Genomic DNA, 14,626 nt, shown 5'->3' with positions numbered 1-14,626 from the left:
AGCATTTTTATTCCAAATTGTTTATACGAAAGTTTCCAAGCTCTTCAGCGAGTTCCCACTTGCTTTGGCTTGGCTACGCTTTGTCAGCCAACACATTGAGAAGTTCATTATTGCTGGATCACAAAAAACATACGAGCCACAAGTGGTCGTGGATTCTAGAAGTGGTGCGACCTTGTGAAAAGTTCAGAAAGCGAACTGTTCTCTTGTCCTCGAGTGCTCGATCGGAATTGTATTCCATCAGCAATAGCCCCAGTCTGACAAATCACGCGAAGGGTTTGCCTTCAGAACCATTGCAAGATAGCACCACAAGTGCTGCTGCCTTGCTTTTGGCAGCGTTTTACTTTGCCACGTGCCTCTCGAGTCGTTTTTAAGGTGGCGTTGCCACACCTCAGAAAGTGAGCAGCCGATTTGGCACCACAGGGCAGGCATTTTGGGACAACTTGAGGTCAAGAGAGGCCAAAGTGGGACAAAACACCATCCCATGTGCAAGCCGTGAGACAACAGGGCCACTGCAGTAAGAGTGGGACATCTCCTGCCTAAATCAGGACGTCTGCTCACATTAGGCACATGATGCAAATGCGCTGTTGAAGCTGAGCAGTATGGGAGTTGCACATGCAACTCCAACAGAAATCCTAAAACTAGCACCACGTTCTAGACTCCTGTCCCCGAAATCTGCTAAAAAAATGCATTGACATTTCGGTTAAGGTCATTCTGGACAGCTAGACAAAGGCTTTTTGGACACTTAGCTCCATAGAATGCCAGTGTAGTATTTTATGGCATACTTCGAGGACGAATATGTCAGAAGTGCTGATATTCTCAGGCTTTTTAAGCAAACATGATTTGACTACTGCTTGGCTTCAGTTTTGCACTTTCAATATATGCCCTAAAGTCATTGGTAAAAAGAGGGGTCACTAGTGAATATTTTTAGTTAGCCACATGGACATTGTCATGCAAGTAACGTATTCCTCTTCGTATGATCCACCTCAGCATGGTGAATGGCACTATTATATGCTTCGTACGATTTTCTAAAAGTCTGTTTGCTATAAGTAAAAATAAAAAATCAGCCACTCGTCGCCTTGGCAATAAACCACACCAGGTGGAAGTTTGCATTCTACCTTGCATGTTTCTTGTGTGTTGGTTTCTGATGTTGCACAAAAGTAATGTATCTTGGGAGTTTTGTCAAGCCAGCATATCCCTTCTGCTCAAGGCTGCTTTCGGGTCGTGCAGGGAATTCTCATTACCATGGGTGAAACACTCCTCCCGCCACGGCGAGTCTTCGACAGCAGGCGAGAGAATGGCAGCGAAAAAGCAGCGTAAGAACATGCAACCAAAGGGACCGTGGCGATAGCTGCAAGAGGCAAAAACAACGTGAGTACTGTTTCGCTTGTCTTCAAGCACACTACCTTGTGCGAGTAGCTTAAACAGAGAAAGAAAACATGGAGCAAGAGCTGCCGGAGGATGATTGTCATATCAAGAGATAGCTTCCTGCAGACCTGCTGAGATATGCTGCTGGAACACTTATTGGTTAGCAATGCCGGTTAATGCTAGGGCATTAGTAGGTACTGTGACTCTTGGATGTGTTGTAGTGCACTCGGCAGGTAGTTATTAACAGGACGAACGAAGTGTTGATGTATGTTAATTCTTCTTGCTCCTCTGGCTACAAAGTCGGACCTTGTTTTGACGAAACGAGTATAGCTAATATATAATACACCTAATACATAACACACCGAACATGCTGCGTACTGGTTGATGGTTTGTATAGTACTACATCGGAATGAAATACAAACAGCAAAGTGCTTGGGCTGTGGTACACGGAGAAAGGATTGTTCAGTACATCCTATGCCATTTCACCATGCCCAATATAATATGCCGCACATGAAGGAGTCTTTTTCACATGATTAGTATGTATTTTATAACACTCTGTTTTGTCTTCCACTCACTTCATCCTTCGTCATTGGCTCATTCATTATTGTCAGGACCACCCACTCAGCATAATGAATATAAAGAATAGAGAATGAGATGGGATTGCTAGAAAATACAACCTCTGCAGTCGCAATCTCAGTGATTGCTCATCAGCATTTTGTGAATTTGCCAGTGCAGGACTGCAAAAATCTAATGTGTTTATGGATTTGTGACTGGATACCAGAACTGAAACTTGGGCGTTTGTAAGAATTCATACTTAGAGTGCAAAAAATGAAGACGCAAGGAGGAAAATCAGGCGGGACGAGCAAAAACACAGAGTGCACTGCTAAAGCACTGTGGAAGTCTGCTTTCCGCCACATCTCTGTCAGTGCCATGACTGTTTTCTCTGATGCAGCCATCAAACTTGTCACCATTGTCACGCATGAAAAGGTGTCACAACAGGTCCAGTCTGTTAAATGAGCATGCTGACAAAGTTCTGCAAACTTCTGATTTCATACAACACTCGTTGCTGCGTAGTGCTCAGCGATTAAACAGTATACCCGTTGCACATGGCTTCCAGCTCATCTTGCTGTGCCACTCGCATATGCTGTGGAAATTGGGCTGATTCATTGTGGTATGCATCGATGGCAAGCGTGTTTGCAGTGAACGGTAACAGCATCTTCTTAACCTCTAGCGCTCGCCGGTGGCACAAGTACCGACCGCTGTGCAGTCCGAGTATTGCGTTTGAACCACTGAGCGCTGTATATGAGCGGACGATCATCACTTGCCACCAACCTTGAGCACACCTTAACGATCACATAATGTTCAAAGAAAAAGCTAAGCTTACACTGTTGGCTAATCCGCCTAGCAATGTTGTAGTGTTTCATACTCGGGAGCAAAAGTTTGTAGACCAGTGGTACCTACAAAAAAAAGTCTTCTTCGCAGCCTGGGCAAGGTGGCTGGTACACCCTATGTGGGTGTGTTCAATGCAGTACAGTAGACTTCCATTAATTAGCTTCTGGTTAATTCAATATTTTCGTTAATTTGATCTCGACCGAAGTTACCAGCAGGTGCCCTTGAATTGTTGTGGACCCAAATTTTCATTATTTTGATGCTAAAATTGGCATTCACCGCATAATTCATTGAATTTCAAACCTGACCAGTCTGACAGGGTCTGACCCCTGTGGGAAGCCCAATAGCGACCCCTTTAGTGGCATTGTTTGTCTCGTTGGAGCTTAGGAGACAATGAATTTGTTGAACACATGGCATCTCCAGTTGCCCTAAGATTTTTCAGGCTACAAGATTAGCTCACAATGTCTGATTGCGGTATGTACTCGATTCTAATGGGTGCTTTTCTTCCCCACAAAAATTGGGCCACAAATTTCCTGTGCAGTGCTTTCAGATACAAGACCAAAACTGTGTGCCGTTCATGTACTTTACTGCACAGCGTAGATGTACTGCGGCAAAGCTGACTTTAAGGACAGCGCGGTGAACTTGGCTTAAGGAAACCATTGTTCAAGGCATATTAGGAACTTGCCCATTTTTTTAGCTAAAAATCTTGTATGCCTTATATATCTGTTATGTTTTGGGGGCTCTAAAGTCATTTCTATGTTAGTTTCCTATTTTGGACACACAGAGAGCGGGCGAGGGTTTTATTCCGAGGCATATTAGTATCGGGCAAGTACAGCCAGATGAATTGGCCACATGCCTTGGTGTTTATTATGCACCTGGTTTAATTCGACCATCTGGATAATTCATTCACTGTTGTCGGTCCCATCAAGATAGAATGAATGGAAGTCAACTGTATATTGGATGAATTTTCTAGAAGAAATTGTAATTGCCTGCTGATGCTGTGGTTTGTGAAGTTTTCTTGCAAGTGTACATTCGAACCTCAATGTAACAAATTATTGGACATAAGGAAGCATGTGCAAAGTATTTCTCACTGATATTACTGTGTAGCAAATGTATGCTTATGATGAAAATTGAATATAAGTAAGGTACTCTCATCTCAGATGTGGCTTCGGTTTATTGAATGTATGGAAAATTGTAGCCGTGTGTCTGAGAATGCGACATTGGTGCACACGCCTTGCAGGCTCCTGAACATTCGCCACAAGGACTGCGGCGTGAGCTCTGCTCAGGACTGAGCCCCTGGGCACTGAGTGCCAGCTCCGACCGGGTGATGGAAGACCCGTCACCGAGGCGCCACAACAGTCGCCGGTCTCGCTGCAGGACACGGTCGCCTGACCACGAAACTCTCAGCCCCGGGCCCTGCGCGCCACGAACATCATTGACGCGCATGTGCGTTTCCCGCTGCCCGTGAGGAAAAATGAAGTGGAGAGAGAGTGTGAACACAGTGGCAATGCCACGCTAAATAAAAACAGACCCACATGCATGGCTTGACGCGTGCCGACGCCGCTTCGTCTGGTGGGGAGGGGGGTGAGAAAAGATGAAAGAAATGTCTCTGGAGACGCCAAGGTGCCAGAAAGCCCGATCGGTTTGATTCTGGCATCTTGCGTTTTGTGTGTGTGGATGTGCTGTGATGGCATGGTGCTCGCTGCAGTCGAGCTGCTCGAAGACGCTTCCAGCATCTCGATTGTGCGAGCTTGAGCGGGTAGCCAAGATGCTGGAACGTGATGCTTGTTCCAGCATCTTTGTTTCTCGGTATGTTACCTGGACAGTGTGAGTGGCTCGCCCGAACCAAGATGTTGGAATGCTGCCACTTCCTACATCTTGGTTCACGCGACCACGTTGCGAGTATTTTGCATGTGTTGCAGTCGCCGCTGCCTGCTTCGATAAATGTGATGCAAGGACAGGAAACCATTATCAGTGCTTACAGTGACCAACAGCAGAGGCATAGGGATGCGAGGGAAATTTTAAGGCCTGAACTGTTGACCAGCGTGATAGAACTTTTGTGCATGCTCTCCGGCCGCGCAGGATGGTGCACCATGTACATAGTGAGTGTAATCAGTGATACGCATTATACTTGGAAGTGCAGAGCAGCTTGTGGTCCCTTAGTGTGCCAATAAATGGAAATTCTTGCGATTGCCCTTATTGTGCAAACTCGGTGGTCACGGGTTTCTTGCAAGACTCGCAGACAACTTGCAGATCCACACTTGGTGGGGAGGTCGGACCGTGCCTGGTTTCAAGTGCTAGGTCGGGTGCTTTATTTCAAGGGTAGAGGTAGGTGCCACGGGAACCCTGTCCATTTGTTCCGTTGAGATTGATTGCTGCTGTTCCAGTTTGTAGAGGTCGCTCTCTTAAAAGCTGTAGGCTCTTTCGGCCATAACTTTGTTCCGCAACAATAAGTCGTCAGTCTCGTCTGCCTTTCTTTCGCATAATGCTGCATGCCCACTACGTGTAACGGCATGGACGTCTCAGCGCGCTGTAGCCTTTCTGGCACGAAAGTAGCAGGCACAGAGTGTGAAGTACGCACACCAGATTGGGGACGACCATCAGTGTAGGGCAGGTTTCAACCCTGCAGAGTATTGGCGTCAGACCCCAGTGCCTTGTGTAGCAGGTCGGGAGAGATTCACACCATGCACTTGACCGCAGCATAGTGTGTGTGCCTCCCCCATGAGCCAGTACTCTCTTGGTTGCACTCTTTTGAAACGTGTGCAGGCTAGAAATGAGGACGCAAACAACAGGCTACTACCATATTTACTTGGCTCCAATGCACCCCTGAATCCAATGCGCACCCAGTTTTCACGGGTTTAAAGAAAATAAGAGTGCACCTGACTATGACATGCCACCGATTCATAAAAGAAAAATATAGAATGTCCTCCACCACGTTCGCAGTCGGGAAGGATGAGATGTACAGAATTTACTTTCACAGATGGGAATATACATTTTTTTCGTGAGCTTTCATAATGAAAGTGGGGAAGCGTAATTGCCATTTGCACTTCATTGGCCACAGATACCGTGCACACAGGGGTGGTAATCTCGAGCTATCACTTTAAAGACTGCTATCACTTTCACTAGACTGCATTGAACCTGTTGAAGTATGTGGCTGACAGCGTTCCTGGCACCATGTGGAAATAGCATGTTTGGCACAGTGCAAGAAATGCTAGCGGCTGATTACGCCAACCCAGCGGTGCCGACTCGCACGAAAGTGATCGTATCTACGGAAGTTATTGGCCGAGGATACTGCTCTAGATCATAGCAGAACACAAATGAAATGGACAGTTGCAATAGTGTGCTCACACCATTTCGTTATGGCAATGACACTGTGTTTGACAGCTGTGATGGTAGGCTATTGCGAACGCCGCAAATGTGGTTTTGGTTTCATAACCGATTGTGTTGCGCAGGCAGTTTTCGGACACATTTTCTCTGAAAAAAAGGTGCATATTAGATTCGGGTAAATATGGTACTAGAAGTCTAGAAGCAGAATGCATTGACTGACTAGTTGGTATGTATTCATGACTAACTTTAGTGAGAACAGGACGACCTTTCTTTGGTTGTCCTTTTGTGCCAAAGTTTATTATGAAGTCTGAAAGTGTTTGGTTGTACGTTAATTCAAGCTAACTTTGGGTGTGGGCAACGAGCTAGGTGCAAGTGATTGTTGTCACTGTGACTGTTGAGGTGCACCACTGGGCCTCCTCGATTATCAGTCCCGGACAGTCCCAGACTGTTCTAGATGCTGCATATGCAACGCTCATTGGGCAATTTGGGATTGTAAGGGATGAATAATCGAAGAGGCCCACTGTTGCAGCATTTGCCATCCTCAGCATTGCATCCTAACAACGAGGTAAAAAATCCATTGTCAGTCAGTTCATTGATTCCTTTTAAACGCTGTCGGTGGAAACTACGTGGAATTTTTGAACTACTTACTGCTGAATTCAAGCACATAACAGGCAGATTCAGATGTGTATTACGTGCACTTTTATTTTTGCCTGAAAATTAATTAGACAACTATTCCGAAAATGGAGTACAACCCTACATGCAAGTTTCAGTTGTCTGGACAGGAAGCAAGGGGAATGGAAAGTGTAAAACAGTGTGTGCAAATACTCAAGGTCAATGGCAAAATGTAATGTGTGCTACTAGCCTGGTTTATTTGCAGTTCTTGAAGCAAAGTAACTTTCACCTCGATGGGCAGGGCTTGTTTTTCATCTGTACTGGTGCAAACTGATAATATGGATACAGATTGGCATCAAAAGGTTAAAGGCACCACTTTTTGGAGGATAGCTTGGCAGTGTGGCTACTCAGTTGGTACGCAATCATTGAAAAAGTAACCAAAAGCATTTCTAGAGCGCTTGGGGGTGAAAAAGGATGCACCTTAGAAGAAAACAAAGGATGGCAAAACAGGAGGGGGTGCTGGGCTTGCAGCATATTTTCAAAGATTATAGTGGCAAGGACTTCCAGCATCCTCTCCATCCCGTCCTCTGTGTTCTTCTGAGGTCCTTTTTTCTTTCTGCACCAAGTGCTGGAAATGTCTCGGATGTCTAAGTTCGAACTAGCCCAGCTTTCACCATAAGTAGCGTTAAAGTAGATGAAGCTTTCTGCTGACTTTGCAGCGTTTTATGGTATTTAAAAAGAATGCATTTAGTGCCTCCTGATTGTGTGCCTTGTGCAGAGAGTCTGCATTGCCGAGTTCAGCCATGCTACCACTAACCTGAGCATGATGAAAGCTCAGACTGCATGCACTTTAGTTCATTTGCAGAGCTGTTCACACAATTGGACTGCATTCGCATACTGTAGCTTTGTAACTATGTGACTTTGTCTTCCAGGGGTGTGACACCTTTGATGTGGCTGATGGGCACTTTTGTCTTTGAATACTGTGGTTGAACAGATGTGACGAAACTTTGACATCTTTTTAAAGCTTCTGCAAAGACAAAACAGTGCCCAGTGATAGTGAGGAAAGATGTGATGCTGCTCTTGCCACTAGTGATTGTTTGACCGTGGCAGCTCATTCATGGTAATAAAGAAGCACAAGAAGGCTGGAACAATTGAAGAAGCATGAGCTAGCAAATTAAAGGCAGCGCATCAAAAGGCAGGAAACCGGAGTAGCAGACTCTTCCTTTCCCTCAACAAAGGCAGTTTCCAGGCTCGCAGACATGTGAACATCGTGTGCAGAACAGCCGAGGAAGCAATGAACGAACCATTCACCATGTCAGAGCAACACGAGGTATAAGAGAGGTGCTGCAGTACAGGGTGGTATTCTCGAGTGATCACTACCGGGGAATTATCACTTCTGCAAGATTTCGTGCGACTTGACACAATACACGCCATTACATACAGCCGACGTTCCAGGCACTGTGCCAAGCTCGTCCTCTTCGCACAGTGCCAGAAATGTTGTTGGTCTTCCAGCGCCAAGTCATGCAAAATCTTGTGAAAGCGATCATACTACCGAAGCGATCACTCAGTAACACTAGCCCAAGGTTCTTGATAAACCTCTCTTGCCCATGTGAAATCTCCTGTCTTTGCTCTGTGTCGTGGTTAAAGACATTAATGGAGTCTGGTGCACCGCACAGAAGACAGATAGCTAAGGACCCTGTATTCGAGTTAACAGAATTTGTTCTTGGGCTAGTTTGTTCATACTAGACTCTGTATTGCCAAAACACAGTTCCGCATCAAAGAATTTGGAACAACTTGTTCACCTTTATTTCTGGCTATAGATAGTGCGCTTGTACAAAAAAATAAAACAATGAAATGTTATTTTAGTTAGAACTTTCTTAGTTTATAATTAAAGTATTAGTAATTGGTTTGTTGAGCCTTCCACTGTTAAGCCTTCACTCCAGCATATAAAAAAATGCAACTGTGAAGTTTGCTTTAAGTTTTCTATGCTTAACTTGGCAAAGAAGGATAAAACAGTTGCGCGGAGATGAGCACACAGGACAAGATGAGATGCTGGTGAGATGAGCACACAGGACAAGCACCCATCTGCCCATCTGTGTACCCGTCTCGCCCCCGTTTATCCTGCACTGCTGTTTCATCCTCCTTCGTTACAATCGAACTCGCCCAGGAAAGTGTTCTGGTAAACCCGCATTTTTAAGCATCAAGCTCAGCTGAGCATGTATGATATATTGAGCACTACAGGGTTAAAAATAGTAACTAATGTGAACACAAGGAACACAGGGGAGGCAGCAGTCATCCTGTCACCTTTCTTGTATCCGTTGTGTTAATACTGCGGTTATTACTTTACGTAGTCGTTGAGTTAGGCGCACCCTTCGGCTAGGTCACGCGTGGAATCGCAGTGGTGCTGGGATGTGTGTAGCAGACGCTTGTTAGGCAGAATGATTGTTTCATTAGGGCTTCTCACCTCATTTGATGCCAAGCTCTTGATCGGCACATGCATTGTAGACCACTATTTGGACTAATGGACACATGCGACAACCAAACCCCAAAGGTACTGACAAGCACGCAGAAAGTTATTAAAATGCAAACAAATTGCCAGGCTCTTTGAACGCCCAGAAATGTGTGGATAGCCTCAGTTCATGCACATGTTGGTCATTACATTGTGTCTCTGATGACGAAGTGATCCTCTGAAAATGTAATGCGGGAAGCTGCTAGTACATTCAGAGCAGACTGTTTGCGAGATCTGCACGCTTTCCATCATAGCCAGTGCCACAGTACGCTCAAAACGCACGTCAACGCTTCAGACAAGGTGCGGACATCCTTGTGAATGGTCATGCAACCTGCGAGGGGCACAACCTGTCCTTGTTTTGTCCTTGTGTGGCTGGTTCCGTTTAGAAAGCAGAAGAATAGTGTCGAGCTCGTTTCTTAGTTTCAGCAGGCCAGATAGACACCTTGCATACTGAGGTCTCTGTGCACTTGAAAAGGTTGCGCATTTTCCTTCTTTGAATGTTAGTGTCAATTTCAAACACCTTTTCAAGCATTTCCTTTTTCCAATAAGTGCCATTGCCATAATTGCTTTAGCATCGTGAACTAGGTTCCTATTTGTAACCGTTTCTGCCCTTCTTTTGGCAAGTTTATTTGTGAAATGGAAGTATCAGGCTGCTGAAATACTCATGAAGATGGCAGGAACGATTGATGCTACTTTCAAAGTATACAGGGACCTTGTTACAGATGCTGCAGCACTGCCATATAGTATTAGCTTGGCAGTGCATATTTGTCCTAGGAAATAAAGGAAACAAATTGTACAAAAATGGGAGGAGCAAGGCAGATTTATGCATTCTAACTTTGAAGGGACACTAAAGATAAAATTATTTGAGGTATATACCAAACAAGCCATTCTTACCCTGAGAGAAGGAGGCATGGTAAGCCAAAAAAGACTCGAAAACAAAACGCGTTTGGCAGCACCGCCTTGTTCCCGCACCAGCCTTGCCATGGCTTCATGGATTTTGATGGCATTTGTTTGGGTTTAGTCAATTTTTATCTGTAATGATGAACTGCACTCATCTCGGAACCAATGTGTGAACTTGGCAAGATTGCAGAACTTTAACCGAGCCACGACTGGCCTGAATATGCGAAAGTACTTTCAAATTCATGACGTCGCACCGACATACTGGTGCTTGGCTTATGGTGCAACATAAAAAATTAGAACACTGGCCTTCATTCTCTATCTTATTAGTCAACTTATTGCTGCAAAATGAATGAAAATAGTTTTGCGAAACTACTTTTATCAGAATATTCTGTTGATGCATTGCTTTAGTGTCCCTTTAACTGCTTGAATACTGCACGAACAATAGGAACGTCTCTCCCCCCCCTCCCACCAGTGACTGCTCCTCAATGGCGATCAACACACAGCACTGAAAGGAGAGAGAGAAGTAAAGGTAGAAACAAATCTGCGTCGACACCATGACTTTCATGTGCTGTGCCAACCCGTTGAAGTGCAAACAGTGGTGTGTATGGTTTTTGTGCAAATTGGCAAAAAAGCAAAGGGTAGGAAGATGCATGAATAGTTGTGTATCAAGCAGTGGTCATGACTAGTCGTAGTTGGTCGTGCATTTTCGCTCCTTTTGCTTTTTACTTGGCTGCACAACAACCATATGCAGTGGGTTGGTGTAGCACTTTTGGGACACTTCTAGTCTGACTTGTGGCCGCAAATTTCATGTGTGCAACCTGCGTGATACTTTTAAGACGGACTTGCACATGTTCGCTGTCAGTGCCAGCCTGTTATCGGGAAGCAGGTTCTTATCTTTCATTGTTCCTGACAGTAGTGATTCGCATCAGGCAGATTTGTGAAGTGAACTTGGCACTTACGAGCACACCAGATGTGAAATAGACGATGTCATTTCTGTACCACTAGTGTTTCTTAGAGTACTACAGTCATGAAGTCCACATTTGTGGGCCAATTTTGCCAAGTCATTCCATATCCTCGATTTGTTCTGCTGTTCTGTTTTTAATAGTGATTTAATAATGATTTGAAAAAAAAAATCTTAAACTTCTTGAAATCTGTAGGTGTCAGTGGTAGAACATTGATGCTGAATGTTGCCAAATGCTCTGTCAGGTATACACTGTTGTGGCTAAACCACTGGCTTATTCAGAAAGAAATCATGGAGCAGTCTGTCTGTTTTAGATGAAACACGGCACGCATCAAAATTCATTTACCCTGAAAGGTGGTGCCATTATTGCGTTCAAACGTTTCTACATTTTCTCGCCTCGTCTCACCATAAGTGGTACATACTTGTGATTTTTGTTGAATGGAAAGGGCATCCAAAGTGCAGAAATATCCCTATTGAACAGTGCCTGCTGCCTGATGTCTCATCTGCACAAAATTTGAGCGCAAATTAGCCAGTGGTTTATCTGGGAGTAATGCATATCTGTTGCTTCTGTTTAGGCTAGCTTTGGCAAACGTCAATGACTGAGCAACAAGAGCCAGTGCAAATCAATGCTCAAGGCATTGCGAAACATCGTTCGAATGCACAAATAAACATGGATGAGCACATATGGACAACAAGAATGCCAGAACACTGGAATTATTGTTGTCCTTCTCTGCTTGTCCTTGTTTATTTGTGCACTGGAACGATGTTTTATAATGTATTCACAACCAACTGGCCCAGCTGTCAATGCTTAGCTCAAGGCATACCCACTTAGTAGGAATCTAGACTTGTGGAAAAATGGAAGTTCCATTTGAAGTCTTCCAAATAAGCTCCATTTGTGCAATGCTTGACAGTTCAGTGGAACATGATGCATTTTGTAACTATTTGAAGACATATTTCTAAAGTGGTGCTAACTTTAAAGATTGCTACTAAGTAGATATATGTTGAGCAGTGGCTGGCTTCAATTCCACACTTGCAACATTTGTCATATAGTAACTAATGAAATGTCTAATAAGTTGAACATGAATAATAAATTGATTACCACACATTTACTGCCATGTGCCACTGCTAGTAGTATTGTGTTGCTGATGGAAAAGCCATCACTTTCACTACGTTACGTCTAAATTCTAAAATTTTGCTCGTTTATTTGGAGCACGTGGTATAGGAAATAAGCAAATAAAAGAGACATAATTGAAATAGACTCTTTCCTCCAAATGCAGCAACCTGGACGTAATGACATTTCAATACTTCAATAACAATTACTCACAGTGATGTATCAAAAGTAACTCTGTATGCTCTGTCTTCACAGACTAAGCTGTTAAGACAGATGCAAGGGGGATTGCCAGATTCTGCATCGAGGTGTTCCACTCCTCGAAGAAATCCAAAGGAACCTGGATTTATTGAATATGCTGTCGCACAGCGGCACCACTACTTTTTCTTTTTAGTTGATTGCATAACATGCTATTGGCAAAAATGCTACCGCATGCAAGAAGGGTAATATGGAATGAAATTGTTATTCTCATTTGTAAATTGTTTGCACATTTGTGATCACTGCAGTTGGTTACCATAGATGTAAGTCAATGTAAATCATGTAAACATCCACCGTTTTATACCTGCACACTCGGATGTGTAGTCTGACAGCCTTGTGTGTAGCACTCCTTGCGTTCGTGACCCTGCACACGGAGTTGGGTGGCAGCACCTCATCCATCCAGTGTCGTGGCCGCTCATCACGATCGGGTGAATCCGGCCCCACAGTTACGCTCGCTCCAGTGCTGCCACCAGCTCACCGCTGCAACTTTCTATCCCTAGAGTAAGCATACAGCGTGATAAGCTTGTGTAACAGTCACATGGTCGATTTCAGTGATCATTGTAATTGGAGGTCACCAAAAACATGAAAAGCCCTATTGGCCATCTCACACAAATAGGAACAAAGGAGTCATTTACATATGTGTGTTTCAATGGCCTTTGGCTTCAATGGTCATTGAAAACGAATGCGTGACTGCTGTATTATTTCTTTATGTTGTCAAGTCGCCACTTGGCGCTGCCTGTTTGCATATTTCAAAAACATCCACCGGGTTGAATAACAGGCATTTCTGATGGCTGAGTATACCTCGTGACAGCAGTGCATCAACCGTACTATCTTTGCATCTCTAACCAATATATTCATTAACAACTTTCTGTGGCAATGCAGGGAAAGCAGTTTAGTAGGTGAGGCGCATCTTTGGCAACACTTCTGAAGATAATCCCACAGTCTCATTCTAATTTCTTCGAGCTGGGGAACAGGAAACGTAAGCATACTGGTTACTACTGAACTCATTTCATAATGTCTCGTAACGGATGCCTCTCAGCTATAAATTCGACTTTCAAGGTTTAGCTTGGCTCTTTTATGCTTCAGCAAATTATAAATGGTCAATAATAAAAAAATTATCCACCATTCATGCGCCCACCCCTCGTGTAAAGTCCCTTCTGGGGACCCTCGAGGTTAAAAAAACAAAAAAAAAGTAACAAGCTATGGCATATCTTTTTTGATAAACTGGACAAGAACGTGCTGTCAAACTCTGGCGGACTACTTGGCACACTAATATACCTGCAGAAGTTCCACAGCCGTAGCTTTCCTATCATTGCCTCAATAGGTTGTTTGCAAATATATTTCTTTTACGGTGATATAAAAATGTCAGCTGGTACCACAGCATACGCTCTAGCTGGAAATACTGCAGATCTTGAAGAAATGGATAAACATCACTGAAGAAAAAGTAGTAAGCTTTTATTTGAAAAGTGGAGTTGGCTGAAATAAAATCGAACCACAAATCACGTTGTAATAAAGTTCCATTCAGTACAATACCTTCTTTATGTTGTGTGTTTCTATAATATATTACATACTGGTATTGGCAGTCAACATTGTAACTCCACTTTACCGGTAATTTTTTAATATCTATGTTCATTATATTAATCCTTTACTGTAACTGAAAATTCTCTAACTTAAACAGCACTGAGAATGCATTCTAGATTTCTGAACACTCACATGCTAGGCACCGTTGACTTATATGGGCAGCACCATCCTGGTTGCAGCTCCTATTCAATGTTGTTAAACTAATAAAATGTTAAGTTAGAGGTGTGATGTTGGAAATAAAATTCATTGTATTTGAAAAATTCTATTAAGAGTGTGTAGGTTATTGTATCTTTTCTTTCTTTGTTTGTGCACAATTTTGTTACTTGTTTCCTTGCCGCATGAGAACTTGCATGAAGTTATCTAACAATAATGGCACTGTGCAATCGTCTCAACTGCTTGCAAAATTATGTGCACGTCTGATGTTCTCTTTCTTAAAGATTGAATTTATTTATTCGTATGTACCTCACTGGCTCCAAATTTGAGCATTGTGTAAACGGAGGGTTACAGAAAAATTGATTTTGCATTTAGTCAACTACACCCGGGTAGCTGGCAGATACTGTTGAATAATATTGATAAATACAAGAAATGGCTGCATTGTTGAGTATAGTGACACTAA

At 43.6% G+C, this 14,626-nt stretch overlaps 1 protein-coding gene across 1 annotated transcript in view; it reads left to right on the top strand.

The window, feature by feature from the left end:
- The window catches only part of LOC142573147 (uncharacterized), a 142,392-nt gene extending 128,119 nt beyond the window's left edge, over window positions 1–14,273 (top strand). The window contains exons 8-9 of the mRNA XM_075682696.1: window positions 1,228–1,368; window positions 3,995–14,273. Coding sequence (XP_075538811.1) covers window positions 1,228–1,348 — 121 coding nt within the window. The 3' untranslated portion in view covers window positions 1,349–1,368; window positions 3,995–14,273. The remainder of the gene's footprint in view (window positions 1–1,227; window positions 1,369–3,994) is intronic.
- The last annotated feature ends 353 nt before the right edge of the window (window positions 14,274–14,626 follow it).

Source organism: Dermacentor variabilis, chromosome 2 (assembly GCF_050947875.1).
Source record: "Dermacentor variabilis isolate Ectoservices chromosome 2, ASM5094787v1, whole genome shotgun sequence".
Taxonomy (NCBI): Eukaryota; Metazoa; Arthropoda; class Arachnida; order Ixodida; family Ixodidae; genus Dermacentor; species Dermacentor variabilis.
Note: the sequence above shows the minus strand (reverse complement) of the source record. Positions and strands in the feature narration are given on the sequence as shown.